The 22278-nt window shown below is 42.2% G+C and overlaps 3 protein-coding genes across 3 annotated transcripts; all 3 read right to left on the bottom strand.

Moving 5' to 3' along the window:
* Window positions 1-34: 34 nt before the first annotated feature.
* On the bottom strand, window positions 35-3162 carry adal (adenosine deaminase-like). Its single transcript, XM_047597182.1, has 10 exons — window positions 2995-3162; window positions 2711-2841; window positions 2408-2468; window positions 2247-2334; window positions 2073-2154; window positions 1855-1981; window positions 1497-1577; window positions 1279-1417; window positions 1096-1196; window positions 35-361 (listed from the first exon to the last, which is right to left on the bottom strand). Exons 1-10 carry the CDS (start codon window positions 3034-3036, stop codon window positions 170-172), a joined length of 1044 nt encoding a protein of 347 aa, XP_047453138.1. The 5' UTR covers window positions 3037-3162; the 3' UTR covers window positions 35-169.
* A 1206-nt stretch (window positions 3163-4368) lies between these two features.
* Window positions 4369-17065, bottom strand: LOC125014698 (tyrosine-protein kinase CSK-like). Its single transcript, XM_047595990.1, has 13 exons — window positions 16607-17065; window positions 11079-11176; window positions 10859-10972; window positions 10628-10740; window positions 8688-8907; window positions 7705-7798; window positions 7515-7580; window positions 7290-7389; window positions 7111-7201; window positions 6948-7021; window positions 6364-6559; window positions 6165-6251; window positions 4369-5365 (listed from the first exon to the last, which is right to left on the bottom strand). The coding sequence occupies exons 2-13, from the start codon at window positions 11091-11093 to the stop codon at window positions 5180-5182; spliced, it is 1356 nt and encodes a 451-aa protein (XP_047451946.1). The 5' UTR covers window positions 11094-11176; window positions 16607-17065; the 3' UTR covers window positions 4369-5179.
* A 149-nt stretch (window positions 17066-17214) lies between these two features.
* edc3 (enhancer of mRNA decapping 3 homolog (S. cerevisiae)) lies at window positions 17215-21784 on the bottom strand. The gene is made up of 7 exons (XM_047595988.1): window positions 21635-21784; window positions 21238-21403; window positions 20912-21138; window positions 20473-20811; window positions 20225-20378; window positions 19874-20091; window positions 17215-19767 (listed from the first exon to the last, which is right to left on the bottom strand). Exons 2-7 carry the CDS (start codon window positions 21399-21401, stop codon window positions 19433-19435), a joined length of 1437 nt encoding a protein of 478 aa, XP_047451944.1. The 5' UTR covers window positions 21402-21403; window positions 21635-21784; the 3' UTR covers window positions 17215-19432.
* Window positions 21785-22278: the final 494 nt, after the last annotated feature.

Here is a 22278-nt window from a genome sequence, read left to right as displayed (position 1 = left end):
TCCTATGTGTGTAACACTGCACATACACTGTAAATCAGCAGAAAAAAACACACATTTATTGTATTCTCTTTTTGTTCACGTAATGATTCCTATAAATACTTGTAAAACGTTACTAGAAAATTAAAATCTGAGGTATATGATTGATTGTCACGAGGCTTCAGCGAACAAGTCACTTCAACACTCGAGACTCCAAGTCGTTCCACTTCTGTCTGAGCTGCTCTTTGACGGCCTCTGGGGCGAAGATGCAGTCTATGGCCTGGTGGGAGAGCTTCCACGTGGCTTTGTGGCTCAGGCTGAATGTGGAAGCTGCCAGGTGATATTCCTGAGACAGGTCCGTACAAAAGACTCCTTTATCATCGGTCTGTAATGAGAACAACAGTCATTCAGGGCTATTCCTCATTTTCTCACATTTGTCCATAAATGCTAAAAACAGAGTGATGAGCGACAGTTAACAGAAAGGTAGTGTCTAATGACACATACTGAGTTGCATTGGGGGGAGTAGAAGGATGTAGTATTTTTGAAGCTTAAACTAAAAATATTTTGGCTTGATTTCATATAACATTTTATGTCCCACAACTAAAAGTGCAATGCTCTATTTGCTAAACATGGGTAACCCAAAAGATGAGTTAAGTGACTATTAAACCCTCAATGTACCTGCAGCAAATACTCAATATCACCAAGTTATTTTAGGGGATTTAATCAGTTTATATACATCGAGTACCATTTGTATTGGGACAACATTAAATGTACTTGGAAAGTTGATGAAACTGGGTAAATGAAAATGTGGACCTTCAACAAAAGGTGAAATCTGAAAATGAGCAGCGGGGAGGGAAACGTGCTGGTTGACTTACTGGGGAAATAATATAAGTGAGACATCATTAACACACCTCTACGATGAGATGGGCTGACCGGACTCATTTCCATTAAGTGCCCCATTGAGCCATAACAGTAAACCAACGTGCCCAAAAGAGATCACTCATACGTCGGAATGAATAATTACTCATTTACTTTTTTTAAATTAGTGTGACAAGTCAAACGTCTGCTGTGAAAATGATTCGTTACATCAAAAGAAGAAAGAACAGAGGCCAAACTTACACAGATGACACTTGGGTGTCCCAACTGGTACCAGTATTTGAAGTGATGTTTGGAGTAACTTGGCACAGTTTGTCCTTTGACGTTCGATGTTAGACACAGTTCTACAGGAACAAACAGATCGGGAAATGAGACGCAACTCAACACTGCTGACACACGATGTTAATGGTTTAAGTCACGTCTTACCAAGAGGTATGTTGTTCTTCAACACTTTGTCAACGACGCTCTGAGATCCACCCACTTCAGGGTGTAAGAAGGTACCGTGACCGATTCTGTCTGGAGGAAGATTCAGCAGCAAATCAGACTCCTCCAGCTGTGACGGAACCTGCAACAATTATATTGTGTTCACATGACACTTACACATAATGGGACCAACAACAAATGATAAAAACTAAAAGTCTTACTTCTGAGAGGTGCAGTGACAACTTCAGTCCAGAGTTCTTGGCCTTTTGTAAAGCAGGAATGAGGTATTTACCGTGGCCCACCTTAGAAGGAAAGCTACATTAGAACGTGAACTATTAGAGCGAATTCTTACAGAATGAACGACGACACAGTGAGTGATGATTTAGATTATGCATGTGTTCTAAAGAAATGTGCAATTTGTAGAAAAGCTTTGTAACAAACTGGAATTTCTCATGCGGACTTATTTTACAGCTTCATAAATGTTGGTTTACTAGTATTTGAGGGCGGCTCAAGATCACACCGACTCTAACTCCAGCTCGGTAATACTTAACCACCTCAGCCTCAAACTGTCTGACTCACTGTTGGATCACCGCTGAGGTCAAGTCCCACCACCAAACCATCAGACGACAGCATGAAGTCCTCGGCCAACTTCACCGTCTCCATGGCAACCTCAGTCCCATTCCTGCGGTCAATCGCCACCAGAAACCTTCGGGACAAACAACGTTTTGTGTCTCACAGTATTGTGGCCAGCACTAAAGCAGCTATGAAATATCATAAACATTAGTGAGATGTCCTACCTGACGTCGATGTCCACTCCCTCTTCTTTACACTGCTGTATGGCTTTGATGACAGTTTCAACGTAACTCCTCTTTGTCAGACCTAGAAAAACACAATAAATCTGTAAACATAATCGAACGTATAACGTATAATCTCTCCTGGGGAAATATTATTCTCCACATTGACATATGCACCTGTGTCTTTCTCTTCTCTGGGCGTACTTCTTAGCTCCAAGTACTTGACACCATCGGCTGCAAACTCCCTGATAACGTCTGTCGCCACCTGTAATGAATAATATTAAAAATCTGTTCCTAACATTATGAGTCATTATGAGCCAAAACACTTATTTACTCACCATCAGGATGTCCTCCTCTGTGTCCACCAACTTGTGGATGACCTTGAAGACCTCAAAGCACCTGTGGACAAGCCAGCCATGTTGTTTTGTTCTTAATCCGTTAAACAAAGACCCTCCTCCCTTTGTCAATTTATCCGCTTTAATCCATCTGAATTGCTTACAACTGAACATACATTAAAGAAAAATATCTAATGGAAGTTAATGGTGTTTTCTGGGGTTATGTATTCAATTTGATTGGAGAAAAAATTAATCAATGAATCTGTTTTGTATAAAAATGTGAATGAATGAATGAGCAGTACGCACTCGTCCAGGGTCCTCCGCTGGCCTTTGCCGATGGCGGTCATGCTGTGTTCAATGTTGAGATGTGGTTTCCGGCTGATGAGCTTCTCGATGGTTTGGAAGCTGACAGAGCCATTGAGGTGAGCGTGGAGCTCCTGGTCACAGGCAAAACGCTGACGTTAGCAAGTAGCTAGCTACTACAAACCTTCACCACGTTTACTCTTACAATAAACTCCTTCAATAAAAGTCGTATCTTTGAAACGTCCGTCGTAAACAAACAAACTGAAAAAGAAACACTGCTCACTTACCACTTTTGGCAGCTCCTGATAAAAGACAGCGTCATCATCCATCACAAAGTAATACAGGGAAAAAAAAGCCCGAGGTGCTCTGGGAGTCTCTGAGTTTTTGTCCGGCTACACTTGCCTTTGTATTCAGGGAGCATTATACCGCAGCACAACTATGTGCAACAGAGAAATGAGTCCCCCGAGGCCTCCACAGACGACTCCCTCTTCGTAGTTCCGCTACATTTTTTTGCTACTTCTTGGGCGTGAATATACACTCAGAGTCATTTCATCTGTTAAACTAGAGAGAACAAATGTATTCTAATAAAAGAGCCCCTATCTTAGCCCTTATCTTATTATGAATGATTGTGGGACGTTGGGCAAAGATAATTTGTTCAGTAATTACAGTATTTCAGTCAAGAGAAATAAGGTTACCTATTCAACTATTTACATTAATTAGCAGTTATCTTTTTGTCTGTTTTTTTTTTCTTTCTACAAATGTTGTATTTAACTGTAAATGATATAGTAATAGTAATGTTACATGCTAATTTGATTACATTTCCAGAGCAGATCTAGAAGACTGGAAGCAGGAAATGTCTAGTTAAATCTAGTTCTAGTTATACATAAATGCTATTTAAGGATAAATATTGTAAAATATTTTTTCTATTGGAAACCACCAGACCTCCCCCCTTTGATTATTTACATCAAGCCAACCATTGCATTGCCCGTAATTTTATTTTTAAACATGCAAATAAAAGAATTCTAATTTGCTATAAAAGTATAATAGGTAAACACCTAAATGTGTCATTTGGGTGTCTTCTTCCCACCACACTGAATAAAAGCCATGTTATGGTAGAGAAACGTAACGTCATTGTGGTTATGAAGAGTGCTTCATTTCATATGACTTGTCTGAGTTGTGGGAACTTGGTTGTTGAGACTTTATCATTTTATATTTATCAGAAACCGTACGTTTCCTGATGAAGTGCAGACATGGGTGGTGGAGAAGTAGGGCTCAAAAATGATGATCTGGATGGCCGATGAAGAGACAGACCTAGACATCGAAATGACAGCTGACAGTAACAGAGAAAGGAAGGGTTTTGAAATTTGACAGAGGCAAAATCACTGACCCATTTTGACCAAATCTGATAAGTTTAACTGAGAAATGAGCAGGATTAAAAAATATATATATATCTTCCTATTTGGAGTTAAAACAAGTTTTGTATCTGCAAGGCTTTTTGAATTTTTATGTACTTATTTTTCTATGTGATATGCAATTTTGAATCATCTAATTATCAATTAAAATGTATTTATTTATGTTAGCTGCATTCAGAAAACAATAGCTCTGACTTGTTAGCAACATGATAATGTTAAAAGGTTTGTTGAAAACAGTTACGCCAGCAAAACATTTTAAAAATGTATATTTATTGTGGAAATGCCAGCGCAGCACATTAACATTCTATTTTTGTCGTACGCAAAAACTCCACCTAGTTTGAATAAATCCAAAAATCTGCATAATGAACCTTTTATGCCATCAGATGGAAAAAGTCACAACACAAAAATGCTGCCTACAAATGGAATGTCACAGCCATACCGGTGCTTCCCTTTTGACTAACAGAGAGATCAAAAAAATAGGCATAAAACGTTTTATATAACAATAGAAATTTAAGCTGCACAATTATAGTTACTTTAATTTATTCCTTTAAACAAAATAATCTAACATTCATGCAAAAAGGTGTACCTGGAAAATGTAAAAAACCTGTAATCCTCAATCCGGTTAACTTAGTTATCTTAGATACTGTTCACAAGTTCGTTAAATGATGGAAGGCTGCCAGTGGTCTGGATGTCAACAGAAAGGACGTGAATGGTACGAAAACACGTCAAGACACTACGGCCATGAGGCAGAACTGTGTTGTAAGGAAAGACTCGACTTTGTGACAGTTATTCATTCACTCTCGATGACAGAACGAGGAAGACATGATGAATCTTTTGGTCCTTCTCAACAGAACATTAAAAGAGTCACCACAGTTTAAAACACCTGACATGAAGCACACATTTGGACTGGTTTACATTACGGTTAACTCCGACACTTTTTGTTGTGGGCTATGCCAATTAACACAGTACTCGAAATGACGTTTTTAATCCTGGGATATGGTCCGCGTGGTCAAAATGAAGAAAAAGGAAAAGGGCTCTCGTGTCAGATCTCAGATCTTTCTCATTGTTTTCGTCCCATGCCCTGGGTGATATGCTGTAGCCACTCCTTCAGCATTTGAAAGCTTGGTCGAGCAGCAGGATCAAGGTTCCAGCATTGTTTCATGATGTTATACACGACTTCGGGACATCCATCTGGACAGTCCATTTTGTAGCCCTTCTCTACTCGTGGCACCACGTCTTTTAATGGCTAAAGAAAAGAGGAAAGTGGTTTGTAGCACAGAAGAAAATGGAACATTTTTACAAAGTAGAGTGAATTGTGACACACAGGATAATCTACATATCTAGATAAAAACGTTTAACGACTGCATTAAACAACATGATATACAGTAATTATTAAATAGGCCACTTTCTAAAACCTAAACTTATCTTATGCATGTATTACTTAAAACTGAATACACGTAATGTACATTTGTCTTATCTAGTCACAAAGGTGGAGGCTGTAAAAGTAACGACATATACACTGATCAGGCATAACATTATGAAAGCTGACAGCTGAAGTAAATAACATTGATCATCTTGTGATAACACAATGTAAACATGTACAACCCACCCAGACCAGACCAGACCCCCGCACCTCACCCCATAGCAATGACACTCCTTGCTTGATGGCAGCAGGATGCAACCTGACACAGGAACAACTCAAAGATATGAAAAACTGCACAAGGTGTTGACCTGGCCTCCAAATTCACTAGATCCCAAACTGTTCAAGTATCTGTGGGATGATCCACAGAGGCTCCTCCCCTTAACCCGAACTAACAACATCCTGTTGCCAGACACCACAGGACACCTTCAGAGGACCTATGTCCATTCTCTGAGGAGTCCCAACTGTTTTGGAGGCACAAGGGAGACCTACACAATATTAAGCAGGTGGTCATGATGTTATGCCAGATCACTGTATTTTATCTCTCCCTTCTTTTTGAACCCCCAATTCTTCCTTAATATCTCCTACACACCGACTGTACATTCAAATATATATTGATACTTACAATTCTTGGGTAAGGAACACGGCCAAAAGAGTAAATCTCCCAAAGCAGGATACCATAGCTCCAAACATCGGACTTGGTGGAAAATTTCTATGGATTTAAGAGAAAGACGTTCACGTCAGAATTCCTTTCACTGCCCGGTTGACATGGGATAAAATACAAAAAAACACACAGCTCAGGTTAACTCCTACAGGGGATGTACCTTTTCTCTGAGAGCTTCTGGTGCCGTCCACTTCACAGGCAGCTTAGCCGTATCCTGAGTGGAAGAGGCCTCCTTGGTCAAACCAAAGTCACTGACTTTGGCAATGTTGTCATCTGACACAAGAACATTGCGAGCTGCTAAGTCTCGGTGCACAAAGTTATTGGTCTCCAGATACTCCATGGCTTCACAGACATGTCTGCGGAAAAAAAGTAAAATTTTCTGGGCTCAGGGATACGTGATGACACTACAAAACACAGGGTTCGCTGAGACGTTTTTTTCAATTAGATATTAATTAAGATATGTAGATGTAGATATACATTAAGTGGTTCTATTATTGAATGTATTCAGCCTTAATATTGCTAGGAGGCTAGATACATATCCAGCCTCATAAAAACATTTGCAAAACATAATTTTTACCATAATCAAAGATTTAAGATTTGAATGCTTTGAAAAAGAAAAAGCAAGCAAGTGTTGCATAATGAGCACGCTGACATAGCACACAAAACATTTTCTCATCAAAACATTGCTCCACAGTATTGCTACATTTTCTACACAGCATCTGATATAGTGGGAAAATTACGCACAATGAAAAATTTAGAAGAGCATCTCCACCAAGAACTGTCCGGCCCCTGGAACGTAAGTAGTCAACCAAACAGCCCTAGAAAACAATAAAAAAAAGTTATAGGTTCATTATATGTATTAAAGTGTAAGAGCACATTGTGGAATCGTTGACTGTGAGGCACCTACCTTGGCCATATACTCAGTAACTATAAACAGACTCCCGTTCTCCTCCACGATCACTCCAAGCAGCTGGACCAGGTTGTCGTGCCGTAGTTGCCTGATGAAGGAGAGGAGCATGCAGATGTGTTATTCTGGGATTATTTGCTCTGCTCTGATAGAAACAATAAAATGTTTAATTTCCTTACGTCATGACAGAAGCCTCTGCAATAAAGGCCTGTGCTGTAGCATCATTTTTTATGCACTTCACGGCTACTTTAGTCCCTCTGTAGTCTCCCACCATGACATCTGGAATAGTCACAAACAATGATCCTGAGATTTAACTGTTTCGTCTTTAAGCATAGATAAAGCATGCTGTATCTGCCTGATCCGAGACGGACCGCTAAACCAAATGCAAACTAAAAGCTACTTGCCTCCAAATTCCCCTTTTCCAATAACCTGCTGCAGCGTCAGGTCCCTTCTGTTCATCGACCAGCCACCTGTTGGTTTAAAGAGGAAGCAAAACGCAGCTGAGACATGACGGGGACATGTTTCTGATAAACAAGAACGCTGAAGAGCTGGAGTTCTATAAATGATAGAGAGAACTGAGAAACTGAGGCCTACCCTTGGAAAACTCATCCTGAGCGGCCACCGTCCCCTCCTCCAGCTTGGGCTTGATTAGGCTGGTGCACAAGCCATCGGCGTCTTTGGTGTAGTGCTAGGTGCGATCAAAGACATGAGATGCATGAAAATAAAGTGGAAAATATCGGCCCCAGATGGCATGTTGTTGTTCGTTCGTCACTGCCTGTGGGACAGTGTAACTGCAGACCCAGAAACCACCAGAACCACCAGAATTCTGAACTAGCAAAAGAATTAGTCACATGGCAAACCGCGTTTAAAGATTTTAGGTATAATCAGCCCTCTTCATTGCTTTTTGGAACAAGGTCTGTGCAAATCTGAATAATATCATTTATCAGGATCAGTCTAGGGCACCATGTGAGGTGGGCTGAGTGTTAAGCGTGTTTTCATTTTCCACCTGTTCTGTTAATACTTTTCTGGAGCTCTTCTATGTTCATCTTTCTTTTTTTAGAAATTCAGAAATCTATAGTTTTTTCTTATGTTTTTGCAAAAACATCCATGAAAAAGACAGCCCAGCATTACAGTCCAATAGCAACACAACTCAGTGAGCGGTGCACCACATCGACCAATAGAGGGCTGTCTGGTCAAATGAGCAAAATCAACTATAATGGATTACTAACTGTTCTTCAGGCAAATCTGCATATCTTTTTTTTTTGTAAAACATTGTGCGTTGTACAGTTCAAAATAAGCTATTCACACAGGAAAAGGAGTCATTTTGAGAGTAAAGGCCTCGTGTCTGTTTGAGGTTAGAACTCTGAACCTCAGCATACTGTTCACTTCCTCTTTGTGCAGTTCCTGGAACATATAATGAACAGGAAGTGTCACAGCCTCTGCAGTAGCAATGTTACGCGGGCAATCTAAAACATACAAAACATGTACTGCTCAAAATAGCGCCGTTGGAAATGCCAGAAAGGTGTTTTTTTTGTTGTTTTTTTTTTTTTGACAGTACACGGCATTAGAGGTCTCACCTCTACCAGCTGCATGAGGTTTTCAAAGAAGACCTCCTCGTCAATAGTGAGCTTGCCGTTTTTGTAGATGATGCGGTAGTGCTCCACCTTGCCGTCGCAGCTCACACATAGCGTGTAGTCGCCAGGGAAGTTGGTGCTCTCTCGCACCAAGAAGAGGCCTGTTTCAGGGGGGTTTAGCAAGCGCTCTGCCTGATCCCGAGTTATCTTCCCATGAAACCATCTGGAAGTAGAAGAGCCACAGAGGAATAAGTACACACACACACAAAAAAAAAAAAACAGACCACCACAACTCCAGATCATTATACTTGAAGCAAGTACAAAATACAGCGTGATCCACTTGTGGCCTTTCTGCTGTCAGCATGGATCATCAACAGATCCCGTTGATTTAGATGTTAGTATTGTTTTGAGGTATCTGTCTGTATGCACTTTTTAAAACAAATGTTGTTTTAAAAATCTCTTTATATATAAAAATCGTCCTATCGTATTTGGTATATAGTGTCTCACATTCAGCAGCTGGATCTCCTGTTACAAAGTGGATACAGCTTTGATCTTAAAGAAAAAAATGTATATATATTCTTCTGAATCGGTGCTGATGGATTCTTTTGTTAGTTCAAGGATTTAATTCTATTATTTTTCTTTATAGACACTGAAAGTCAACATTTGATTATATTTCCTCACTATTTTCTATTCACATTTCTAAGGACTTTTTTGTTATCTCCGATAGTTGTTTTTACGTTTTATGGAGTAAATGAGAAGAATTTACCTGAACAGGCCTTAATACTGTATGCACATACATGTCTATATGTTCAATTCTAACCAATATAATATATAAACCTATTTAAAGAACTAGGGGGCAGACATTTTTGATTTTTATTTATTTGCTTTTGATTGAGTCGAGTCCTTCCGTATCATTCTGGAAACGAGCCAGTCAGCACGTGAAGAGATGCCTTTAACCATTTTAGGAGCTGTATCTCTGTGTATCTCTGTGTAACGGCAGGAGTTCCTGGTGACAAATAAAGCCCTTGTGTGGCCGATAGTTGACATTTTCATATCCCCCTTTTCAATTAATCTTGTGAGGTTATCATTAACCTGAAATATGTTCTTAATGCAGTACAACAAACACTGTTCTCAGCTTCAAGATATGTAGATTACATCAATTTGCATATCCACTGCGACCTATTTTATCACTGAGTTTGCTTTAAATGTAGGTTTCAGACTATACAGTAAATGCATTTGCATCTGGCTCATACCAAAGTTACAGTTAGATGCCACAGGAATACCTTGTTGAAAAGCTGACACAAGAGTTTTTCTTCCCAAAAAAAGAAGCAGCTTCCCTCTAAGCTGTGGGAAGAGCATTGTTGAAGCAGGTTTCCTTTCAGTTCTGTATTATAGGATCTAATATTAGGCCTTTAGATCCCCTCTACAGAGAAAGATGCTGAGTGTGTATGTAATACACTGTAGCTCCTACATATTGCACATACAGTAACCACAGGAAATTTTTTTATTTTAAGAAATAATTTTATGATCAGGTGCTCTATAAATGGACGGCTTGGTCATACATAGCTTTTTTAGATTGTTCCTGTCTGAAATAGAAAAGAAATGACAGGAAGCCGTGCAGAGTTCATGCAAAAAAGAGGTTGAAGCAGACGCGGGTGCTCTGCAATTACAACACCGCCCAACCAAATTGTGGTCTTCCATTCACACAACGGCTGTGTCGCTGCCCTGATAAATAGGGCATCTGCCTCGGCAACCACACAGCAATAAGAGGAGGGCGAAGTCGAGCTATTTTAACCATCGCGGCGAACAACACACAGTTGATTTGGTGGAAACAGATACAGGCAGCAGATACTGTACACACACCTAGCCCTGTTTGTTGTTTGCTTCGAAAGTAGAGGAGTGTGTATCAGAGGTAAACAGACAACGACAACCTGTGTACTCACGGCATTAGACTCAGCTTGCCTCCAGTTTTTACACCTTCCCTCTTCTGAACATAGTTGGCCGGAATAGTTCCCTCCCGTCCTGAAGCATTTTTAGCTTTGTACCAGTTTGGATCCTGAAACACGAAATATCGTAACGAGAACAAATAAATAACACAAACTCCATATGTTTAATTTAAAATTCACTCAAATACAAAACTGTATTTATATGAAATGTAGCATATCAAGCATTACCTTTGTCACAACAATGATAGTCAGCACATCTCCTTTGTTAAAGGGCAGGTCCTGCTCCGATGTCCCTTTGAAGTTGTACCTGGCCACGCACTCTGTGCCCTGCGGCCATGGAATCTACAGCGACGTGGGCAGATCACAAGATAGAAAAATAAAAATAGATTTTATTTGTGTGTGTATCTGTGTTCTGGCATGCACCACCGTTCGCACTTCACTATCTTACCTGGACCTCTGTCATGGTGAGGCGGTTCGATCCTCTCACAGGTGAGGTTTTCTAGCTGCTACCATTAGAGCTGGTGAACACACGCAAACATGCAGCACCTGCAAAGAGAAACAGATCAGTGAGCGGGATGCTCCAGTGTCACGGGCATCCGCTTTAACCACAAAGTCTACAGAAGAATATGAATGTGTGGGTTTTTGTTGTGTTTTTTGTTTTTTCTGCGCGGGCGCTGAGTGGTAACTTAAAGCAAACTGGTCAGTCCTTATCAGAAAGCACTAGAGCAGCGTCAGACAGCGTCAGTAAAAATAACTCACTCGTACAGAAAGCAGAAATAACGGGTCTTCTTTTTTTAAATCACACTTTCACAACCGCTGCAGAACGTTTCCATGACGTAGGACAACAGTGTGTTAAAGCAGCCGCTTTCAGCGCGTTGATGCCCAGCAGCACCAAGTTTAAAATACAATATAAAATGTACAGTTTGAAATAATACGATGAATAAAAAGAAGACGACCCAATTTGGGCTACTTATTATGTAAGCCTGGTGGAATTTTGTTGCTTTTTTTGACCTAAAATGGACAGGCAACGGTTCTACATCTTAGCCGTGGGTCTTATAGGAATCAGAGGAGCTCTCTTCAAACACTGGAATGCAAACTTGTGGTGAGATCGGACCAGGCCCAAGGGGACTCTTCCAGCCCAGTGTTTCTTTATGTCAACAAAGTAGTCAATGCGACAGTAACTTTAGGCCGCGAGTCCCTCCGGAGCAGCAGTTTCCATGATACAAACACGATGAAAACAGAGGCAGAGGCGTCATAGTTAAATGATGACCTGTGGATTAAGTCATGCTCAACATCCTCCCCCTCCCACACTCTTCGCCTGACACTCCACTTCCTCTCTTCCTCTATCAGTTCCCATGGAGAGGTGACAGGTCTCAGAGCTCCGAGCTCAGGGAAAAATCCTGGCTCCGATAGACAGACCCTTAACATGAGGTCACATGAGGTCACATCCTTCGACATGACCATCAATGTGCAGTCAACTTCCTGCATGACATCCCAGATTGGAAATGTTCAGCTTTAGGGCAGGGTGCTGAGAAAAAATGATTCACACAGCACAAGCTCTCCTCTGGGCCCGCTCTTCTTTTCAAAAGGAATTGAAAACATCATCTTGCATATTTGAAATTTCACAGCTCAAAACAAACGGGTCGGCCTTTTTCACCGACACCAAACGTGAGGCGAAGAACTCTCACGTGTCTCGGGGAGGACCGTCAGCTCCAGCAATGGCGGGGATGTGGCGGACGTTGCCCCCCGTGGAGTTACTGCAGCTGTCTCCAGCATCGAGACTATCTGGCTGCACTTCTCACACCCATCGACCAAGAAAGCACCCCGGCTCTTTGGTGTTTCACACCGCGCAGGAGGTCAAGAAGAATCCACGGCCAGCGCTAGCAGCTACGTGACAACCAAACTGTTAAGGTGCAGCAGACACCCCTAACGGTTTTATAACATTGAAAAAGCGACAATCCACAAGAAAAAAATGCATACAGAGAGGTCAAAAAAAAAAAAACACCATGTTGTCTCGATACCAGTAGATATTTTGTCTGACTTCGCTCAAAGCAGCACTTTTCAGCAAAACAATATTCTTAGTCGGATACTTTGACTATGCTCTACGTATTTGTTCTAATGTCTTTTGTCATTAGGACAGCAGAGTCCGATGCAACATCATGTTTAATATGAAAAAGAATAATGGGCCTGCATTAAACTGACAAATCTCATCTCATCTTCTACTACCGCTTATCCTCATTAGGGTTGACGAGGTGGCTGGAGCCTATCCCAGCTGTCTCAGCTTTAATTTAATCATTTATTATTTTAATTTGTTTATTAGCATCAACACACGTTACAAATTAACGTGTGAAAGGTATCCATTTTAACAAGTAATGCCCAAATTACAAGCATTCCCGGGTAAATTTACACTAAATATTTCATGGGCAGCTTTGGTTTGTTCCACGTGTATCTGGGTGAGTGGAGATTTAAGACAGAGCATCCTGTGTGAGCCCATTCAAGCGTCAAAAGACATTTTTCATCCTTCAACAAGGCAATTACTCTAGACATGGAACCAAATCAGGTTTATCAGCTGAGGAGGTGATAAAATATCCTCGGTCGGCCAAGACAAGCGCCTTATCAAAAACGGCCTGAGCTGCATCGCACTCGCTCAAGACCAGACTAAAGGCCCGAAAGACCTCGCGACAAGCAGAAAAACTGAGGGCGACTGCAGCAGAAACCTGGGAGGTGAAGAAGTGTCTGTTAACAGATTGAGGTTTTCAGTCATGCAACAAATTTTTTTTTCACAAAATATTAGTGCGGTTGCATGAGGTTTTTATATATAGCCGGTGTACTGCCTGCACCAGATAGTTGCCCGAACGCTGCAAAGTCTGGGGAAGCAGAAATTATCACACAAAAGTCAAGCAATGAACTGCTGTGCACAGCAAAACATATTTTAGCCGCATAAACCAAAGCATTTGTCTTAGTGGGTTCTATATTTAGAATCTAATCATCACTTTAATTTTCTACCAGCCACCCTTCTTTCTCTCTCTCTCTCTCTATATATATATAAATATCTACCTATGTTCTTTTAATAGATGCCAGACTACAACAAAAATTATTATTTGATCTTACAGAACACAGGAGTTGCTGGTCTACCACTGCCTCCATCAGTATATGTTATTATATTATGTTTCTTGTGTTGGGTAAAAAAACATCTGACACATTAGTATGAACTACTATATATTACAATATGAGCAGGAAATCATGCTCATGATACCCTGAAAGCAGGAAAGCCTTCAGAATTTGTTGATCGCGATAGAATTTTGCCAAGAAAGGAATGGACCAACAGGGCCAAGGCTGCCACACAACAGCACTTTTAAATTAACGTCTTCTGGGACATTGAATGCGTCTCAGCAGCAAGTCGCCAGAAGCTGAGTGAATGACACTCAAAACAGAACAGTCTGCCATGGAGTCACACTGTCATTTCCAGAGAGCTCTACATGGAACCACAGCTTGCCCTTTTCAGGAAGCACACAAGACTGTCATTGTGCGCCGGTCAACTTTCTACTGACCCCCTGTCCCATTGAGAATCCCATCATCAGCATCAATCTGTCCAGTGTGAAGATTTAAGAGATGCAATGGCTCAGTTCAGCAGATCTGAAAATATGAACAGTTCTTCAAAATGTTACAATTGGAGCACTGTACAATCAGCTCTGACAACTCTGTCAATTGTGCTTTAAATTTCTACAGAAATCGGACAAATGCCATGATGCAGCACACGTGTAGGACGTGAATGAGCACGCCCCATTCGATGCATGACAGCAACTCCTAAAAGCAACATGAACCCAACAAACTCAGTGACAGGTTGAACCCGAATGGATTCAGGAAACAGCACCAACAGCATAATCCATTAGTCCAGACTCAACTGTTTTGCATATGCCGCCATCCATAACAACACTACTGTTCAAATCAAACCTGCGGATCAACAGGCGACTCTTGTCTCATGCAACTCAGCGTTGCGCACGTTGAGCCGTGCAAGTCGGCAGCACCCTGGCAGCACAAAGCAAGACAAGACAAGAATGGAGAAATGTCTTCTTTGGCCCCGTTTAGCGCCGCCACTCCCTCGCCTACCTGCAGACAAAAAGTGAGGTAAGAAAGTTCATCACACTAGGTGTTGCAAAAAGTGATGCAATCAAGCACGGAAGTCCTGTGGACGGACTTAGAAAACTTCCGTTCGTAAAACATGAATGACGGTTTCAAATGTTACTTTAAATAACAGCAAAGCGACCCTCAAATAAACATCCGTGGTGGTAGAAGGACGCTTACTACAGCACTGTTTATACGTACTCATACTTAAGACTTCTGAGCTGCAAATAGCCCTAGATATTAGTGTGTTTGAACACTTCTTCCAGCAATGAGCATCAAGCTCCCAACCCTCCTCCTGTGCAGCAGGGGGTGATCCGGCCTTCATCCTGACCCTCCAGCCTCAGGATGCTCTGCAGCTGCTTTGATGCTGCCGCCCTGTTATCATCACCATTACAGCAGCAGGACGCCAAGGGACGCGAGAGGGAAACAATGATTTCTGTACACATCCACCGAGGCTTCATCTGCCAGGTACACAGACAGACGCGCAGAGCGGCGGGAGATGCAGAAAAAAAAAGAAAAAAAAGAAGAAGATTTGCATGCGAGCAATTCGCACAGCTGGGGCCAACAGACAGCAGATGTTTTCCTCGGCGAAGGAAATCACCTCTGCCTCCGGGGGCAACAGCTGGACCGTGGTGCAGCACTGAAGCAACCGCCTGTAGGATCAGAGAGAGGAAGTACGAGTCCAGTGGTTGGCCCTGCAATACAAGTCATCATTGTATCACTTTAATGAGTGACATTGTTTCCTGTGAAGCTCTGTGAGGCAGTAATGGAAACAATAAATGGAACGCCATAAATCCAGAACTACTACTAATCACAAATAAAGGCTGATTTCAGAGTAACAGGAAGAGAACCAGAGAATCAGTTGCTGCATCGGTCGGGGCAGTCCCCTTGACATGCAGCCCTCACAGGGATGTTTGCATTTTACTGCAGCGAAAAGTCCAAAGAACACGCCGGGCCTTTTGACACTACTACTACACTGTTGCTCGTGCTGATTTGCCCACACAGACACAACATACAAGTCGAAGCCGCCATGCATGAACAGCGGACGGTCACTTCCTTGCTGCGGTGCCGTGCACGCCATGCAGCACGGGGTGCAAAGCTGCTCTGCTGATGCAGCCGAGCATGACACGGTGCAGTGTGGCAGCTCTGCTTTGCTGTGGTTTCGTGAGCTCTCGTAGTCTCGTTTCACCGGCTTAATCATTTTTTTTACACTTTAGTCACACTCTTAAGAGAAGAACCCCTGCTGGAAAGGGCTCCTCGGCTTCTTCTGAAGCCGGAGGGTGAAAGCCTGGCCTCACTTCCTCTCTCTGACAAACACTGCTTTGGTAAACGGTTTTATTGTACGGTGCATGGGTGCTGCTTCCTGAGAATAAGTGACTTAATAAGCACAAGGAGGAGTAGCGCTTATTGACACCCCTCTGTAACTTGTAACCCTCTAAGCAGATTAAAAGTGTGACAGATCACAGGCCCCTTGACAGTTGAGATGAATGCTCACACTCTTGAGTAAGCACAACATCAACATCATTATCGGGGCCATTATCTAACAAGCTGTGGCAGAGCTGTGCGCGCAGATGAAAATTTAAAAAAAAAGTACACATAAAAACACAGCAGCTTCTTCAACCCAGGAAGTCGCAGGAAGTGGCAGAAGTTTGAAGGAGGTGGATGTTAACAAGGTCACGTCTGTCTCGAAATCATGTACAGTTAACTGTGAAGAGCCCCGAGGAGTGATCACTGCATGGAAACTGTAGCTCGGCATTCAAATAAGATGATCCGCCAGCCGCTGTACAACAATGTGAAGTGTGTTTCATGGTAGATCAGAAACGTGGACCTGTGTCAGACTTCAGATCTTACCTGTTTTGCAGGTCCCAAAACAAACAAGCGATTTGAGGCGATAACAGGTGATTCGGCTACTTCTCAGGGGTCAGTTTTCATCGGAGCGACAGCACACAAACTCCCACTCAAGTAATAAATAGCATACAGTCGACGCTGGGCCACCAAGAAAAAGAAAGAAAAAGAAAAGAAAAAAAAAAGTCCCGATGAGGAAGAAGTGAAATCACTCAGGTGATCAGAAACTTTCAGCAGTCCAATTCAGCAACACCAGGCATAACCGCCGCGTCTCCTGTCAGCATTATTTACAAAGGATTATGCATTAAACAAAGACTGATCGCAGCTGTCTTCTTGTTGAAAAAGTAAAATAAAAACAGGCAAACGTGACTTAAAAGAAAGTTTGCCGCGATAACTTAACGCCAGCTCAGTCTGATGTGCGTCTACTCCGCGCTGCTGCTTTTCCCCGTCAGAAACATTCAAGTTTTTTTGCCCCACCTTGATTTCGCAGTGCACATGCGCGTTAATGTCAGTCAAGCTAAAAATAGGCTACCAAATGATCCACTTCAGTCAAGTTAGCGGAGGAACTTCTCATCGATTTGACAATAATGACAAAAAACAAACGCACAAAACAGTTTTCATATATATATATTTTTTTTATTGTTCCGATCTGCAGATGTGACACAGAGGACTGCACAGGAACCCGGACAATGAACTTTATCCCATAATAAAACAGCTTGTCCTACGTAGACAAAAAACGCCCACTGTCTGTTTAATGCGATGTTTTTGAACTGTAAAGTGATCTTGAAAAGACTGAACACCCGCTGTGGAGAGCTGAAACATGTAAACAATCTCAAAAAGCTTAAAAAAGAGAGAGAATCCGACTTTCACAACTTCCATTTCATTCAAATCAACCCACGCTCTCCGACTGTTCACATTTTGTAGAGAAATAACACCATAATCTGAGAACTGTAAGTACACAAAGCTGCCATTACAGCGGAATAAGGAAGAGCAACCCGAAAAAGAAACATGATAAAGATGGTGTCGCCGCCTCCTGGTGGCCAAACTCGGACAAAACTCTTTCTATCCACATTCATTCATGCTGATGTTTCCAAACCAGACTTGTCTCAACAGATGTGCCATTACACATCAGGGCAGAGGAATGTTGGAGAAAGGACTTAACTATTGTGCATAAGAGCGATTTTCACTGAATCAGCAAATGAATCCTGAGCAGACTGACGTGCACAAGTACACGACGTAAAAAGTGTGGACATGTCGATGCCCCCCCGGACCTAGACACATTTCAGATCAACCTGGTCGAAAAGAAACGAGCAAATAGTTTGACTTGATCCTGCAAGATATGCAGCACCAGCCCTTCTGTCAAAGCCCCCAGAAAGCAAAATAAGTGGCTCTTCTCGAATTACAATTCACAGTTAAAGTAAACTTGAATACCATTCGTGTACATCAGCAGGAATACTTGATCATTTCAGAATTGTTTTCAACAGAGATCCAAACTTTCTGGTTCGAACAGGGCGTGTAGATCGGCACAAATCGTTCTAAGATGTATCTGAACACATTCAAACAAGCTGTTTTGATAACTTTCATAAAAAAAACATTGAAACCTGCGGTTGTAATTCAACGTTTAAGATCAAGCCAGTGGTTTTCAGCCCATATATGACTCATTTGCCGTACTGCACCAGGCATCTGCTGGCTTCTTTCAACTCTTGTACAACATAAAGTTACCCATCCATTGCACAACATGCTCAAGTGTGCATCATTTCCTGTTAGTGTAACGCAACACAGGCGTTTGAACTGCATCAACAGGCAAATATACTGAAATCAAGACTCTTGATGTTCGCTGTTAGAGATTACAGAATATAACAGTGTTTTTGAGTCCGCTAGTTTCTTTTTTTAAGTAGCACAGGACTGAATGGATAATATCTACACGAAACTGTAGAAAAAATACATTAAATCTGACTTCCATAGCTGTATTTGGTGAGAAGATACACTTTCAAATGATCTGTACAAATACACATGATTTTCTATTGAAGGAGCAGAGACTTTTAAACATCCTGGCAGAGTGTTTCATCTCGTAGATCTGTAACAAAATGATACGAAAAAAAAAAAAAACATTTTTCACCAAAATGCTTACTAAAAGCAGCAAATGATTTTCACGCTCCATCAGTGTTCTCAGAGCCCTTAGAGTCACAGCCGATGATTATCTAGAGAAGCCGCTCCACTCAACAACACTGGCCTGGACTTAAAACACAGCATTACACTCATAGAAACAAAAGACATTTATCAAATTTTATCCGACTAAACCATCAGACAACAGTAACTGAGTGCTGCAAAGTATGGCAAGCTACGAGCAAAGCCACCAACAATGGAAAACCAGTGTACGCTGCATATTTGATGTCAGCTTCAGATTAAGGTATCAGCTTTGTATAGGCATCTATTAAATGGTAGATGTGTTTATTAACCAGATGACATTGAAGTTTAGATTCAAAGCTTTTCTAGCTCAGAGATTGTCCAACTCAATTCAAAAGTGAACATTATTTTTTACACTCCAGTTATAATCTTATTTAGATTATTCGCCTCCGATGACAAAGACACCCATTTCTCAAAAAACATTCGAAATTCGAAAGCTTTTCCTTTGTTATCTATATGCACTTGAACCTTGTAGGAATAATGTGCCGAACAGTGGTCCTTCAGTATGAGGGACAAGTCCCTGTAGCTTTACAAAAAACCATGGATGAACTGAAAAACAGCTGAAGCTCTGGAATATAAGGCGCCAAAACCAAGATGGTCAAGGAAGGTGAAAGATTCATTCTGCCACGTTGACCATTAGACGCATTATGCGGAGTGCAAGGGGATGACGAATTTGCAGCCAAAGGGCGAATGGTATTTGATTCCCACTTCGTGGAACACCTGGCGAGGAACGCCTATGTCACACAGGTAGACCCGGCCAGCCCCATCGCCCAGGGGAAGCGGGAGGCAAAGAGAGAGGGACCACTTGGCCTCAACAGCATGCCCCTGTCCGCTAACGGGGGGATCCAAGCTGAGCACCGGGGCTCTGTTCTGGTTGGCCCAGTCGGCAGCCACTCGGTACCAAGGCTGATCCATCAGGAATGTGTTCTCGTGGCAGTCCAGACAGTTGATGATTAGGTCCACTGGGGTGTCTGGAAGGTCTGCGGAGGCAGAGAGAAAACAGATTCTCTGTGTGAGCAACTGTAAAAACACAACGAGAGCAGCGACAACAAAAAAAACACAACAAGAGCCACGAAGCAAGCCCACCTTTGATACTGGACACCTGTTTGCCACCAGTCTTGTTGAAGAGTGTGAGCTCGCTGGTGACACAGTCGAGCATTTTGACAAAGTTCGGCAGAAACAAAATGACCTCCACTTCGTGATTGGCCAGGTGACGGCCGCAGCTGATGCCCTGAGCTCCCTGAACGTGGGGGCCACACAGCAGCGCCACTGTGGGACGCTGGTGTAAATTTTTGGGAGTGAATCTGGAAGACAGTTGATTTTCACAAAATAAAGGCTTTCCAAGTATTCGTATAGAGGCTCAATGTGTTACATGAAATGTGTATAAATGACGAAACATGTGATGGTTATTAGGACATTTAATGTCTATGTGCCTACCTGTTGGGGCCTCCTAGCAATGTAAGTGCCATCTGACTGGCACACACGCCAGTCATCTCAAGCCTTCGCTCCAGGGAGAGTCCATGGCGCTCGGCGACAGACAACAAACGCTTGTGCAGTTCATAGGATATACTGGGTACAACGAGTCCCGAGTCTGTGTGGATTAAAGGAAACTAGTTCGTATCACTCTGCTTCCAATCATTTGCACATTACCACTTAATTCATTCCTTACAATGTGAAACACTCACCAGTGCAGTATTCTTTGGCCCCAGGCTGTGGCACCGTAATCTGTCTGTACACAATAGGTTTGGCCTCCAGGATGTTCTCATCGTGGCGGTAACGTGCGGGCGTCTGATCCTGAGGCGTCCCACGCGACCTCGCACCATTGCGACGCTCCGATATGTCGATCTCCGAGAAGACCGCGGCTTTGTCGAAAAGAGCCAGGTTCCCTTCAAAATCAAAGTCTGTGTCCAGGCCGTCATCCATGCCGTCTCCAAAACACTCGTCGTCTCTGTGCTTCATCTGCCCGTTCTTCACGCCATTCTTCTTCGGCGTGACCTGGTTGACCCCTCGACTGCTAGATGACCCTGACGGAAAAACAAACACAGAGTTAATTGTTATTTTACAGCTATCGTTCAGCAGTGTTATTTTATTCACGCTTATGGAGCTGTAAAACATGACACTTACAGGAGTTATGTCTTCGGCGAAACCCTTTAGGCTGGCCTGGTACATCCAGGTGACGCTCTCCATAACTTTTAGAGCAGTGCTGTGGAGAGTTAAGTTTCTCCACTAATCTGGGGTCAGCCTTTGGGACTGCAACTGGCACACTGTTTACCTTCGAAGATGCAGTGGAATTTATCCTGGCATTGCCGTTTCTGATATCTAAAATCTTTAGGTCCTTTATGTCAATGGCACTGTAGAAAAGACAGATTGAAATTACCATGTTAAAAAAAAAAGAAACTCTCAAAACAAATCAAGCCAAATGAGAAAAATATATGAGGGCATAGTTTTACCTGAATGTGACCTCAGGAACGGGGCACTTGACTCCATTGTGGAAAGGCTGTCTTAAGGAGATGGTTTGGCTGGACTGGTCCACGGATGAAACTTCTCCTTGATAGACTCCCAGCGTTGGTCCACAGTTAATAGACACCAAACTACCCAACCAATCCGCGGCCATATCTGCACAACATCGACTTTTAGTTAATGTTTTGTTTAGTTAATACACGCAGTGGCCACAATGTTTCCGTTCAAACAACAAGTAAAACTTCCCACAGCAGAGCATCAAAAACATTGCCCGCCCGATGTGAACATTACAGAGGTGATTAGCGTTAGCCTCGGCCTGTTATCAAGCTAAGTTACCCTCACAAGACGCACATATAAGCTTTAATTACACACTTGGGAGTGTTGTACCTTTTCGGAATTAACGCTGTGTAAATGGCCTTGAAGAACGAAAGTGAGTGAACTTCTATGTTAAGTGCTGAAGAGAAAGTCGTTCTTGTCTTCGTCTGTTAGCTTCTTAGCTTTCCATGAATGGCCCCAAACCTCCTGAGGCTAGCGTCTGGATGACCACTTCCTGTTTCCGGTAAAGTCGGCCCCTTTCAAAATAAGAGCGGACCATATTACCTTCCAGCAAATGGCAAATGGTAAACGTGTTCATCTCAATCAATTCCAACCAACACCCTGAGGTTTGTTTTATGGAGAGAGGGTCAGCTATAAAGCTATAGAGCTAATGGTGTATATGGTTTGTTCTGTGCAATATATTGAATGAAAAAATCACTGCTTTTAAATCATGGTCTGAGTTGCTTATGCAAATAAACAAATTTGAATTTAGTCAGTAGCATGCAATATTTCACACAGATCTGTAGAATATGAGCATGCTTATAGGTAATTGAACATATTGCTTGCCCAAAACCAAAAAATACCAAAAAATATCTTTCACTGTCTGTCTGTGTCTTTAGATGATCATAGTCAATCATGACACATTTACTGGCATACATAATGAATCAGAGGAAGGCTATGTGCATTATCATCACTGTTTGAGAGATGCTCCTTAA

Source organism: Mugil cephalus, chromosome 10 (assembly GCF_022458985.1).
Source record: "Mugil cephalus isolate CIBA_MC_2020 chromosome 10, CIBA_Mcephalus_1.1, whole genome shotgun sequence".
Lineage (NCBI taxonomy): Eukaryota > Metazoa > Chordata > Actinopteri > Mugiliformes > Mugilidae > Mugil > Mugil cephalus.
This window is presented reverse-complemented; position numbering and strand designations above follow the sequence as displayed.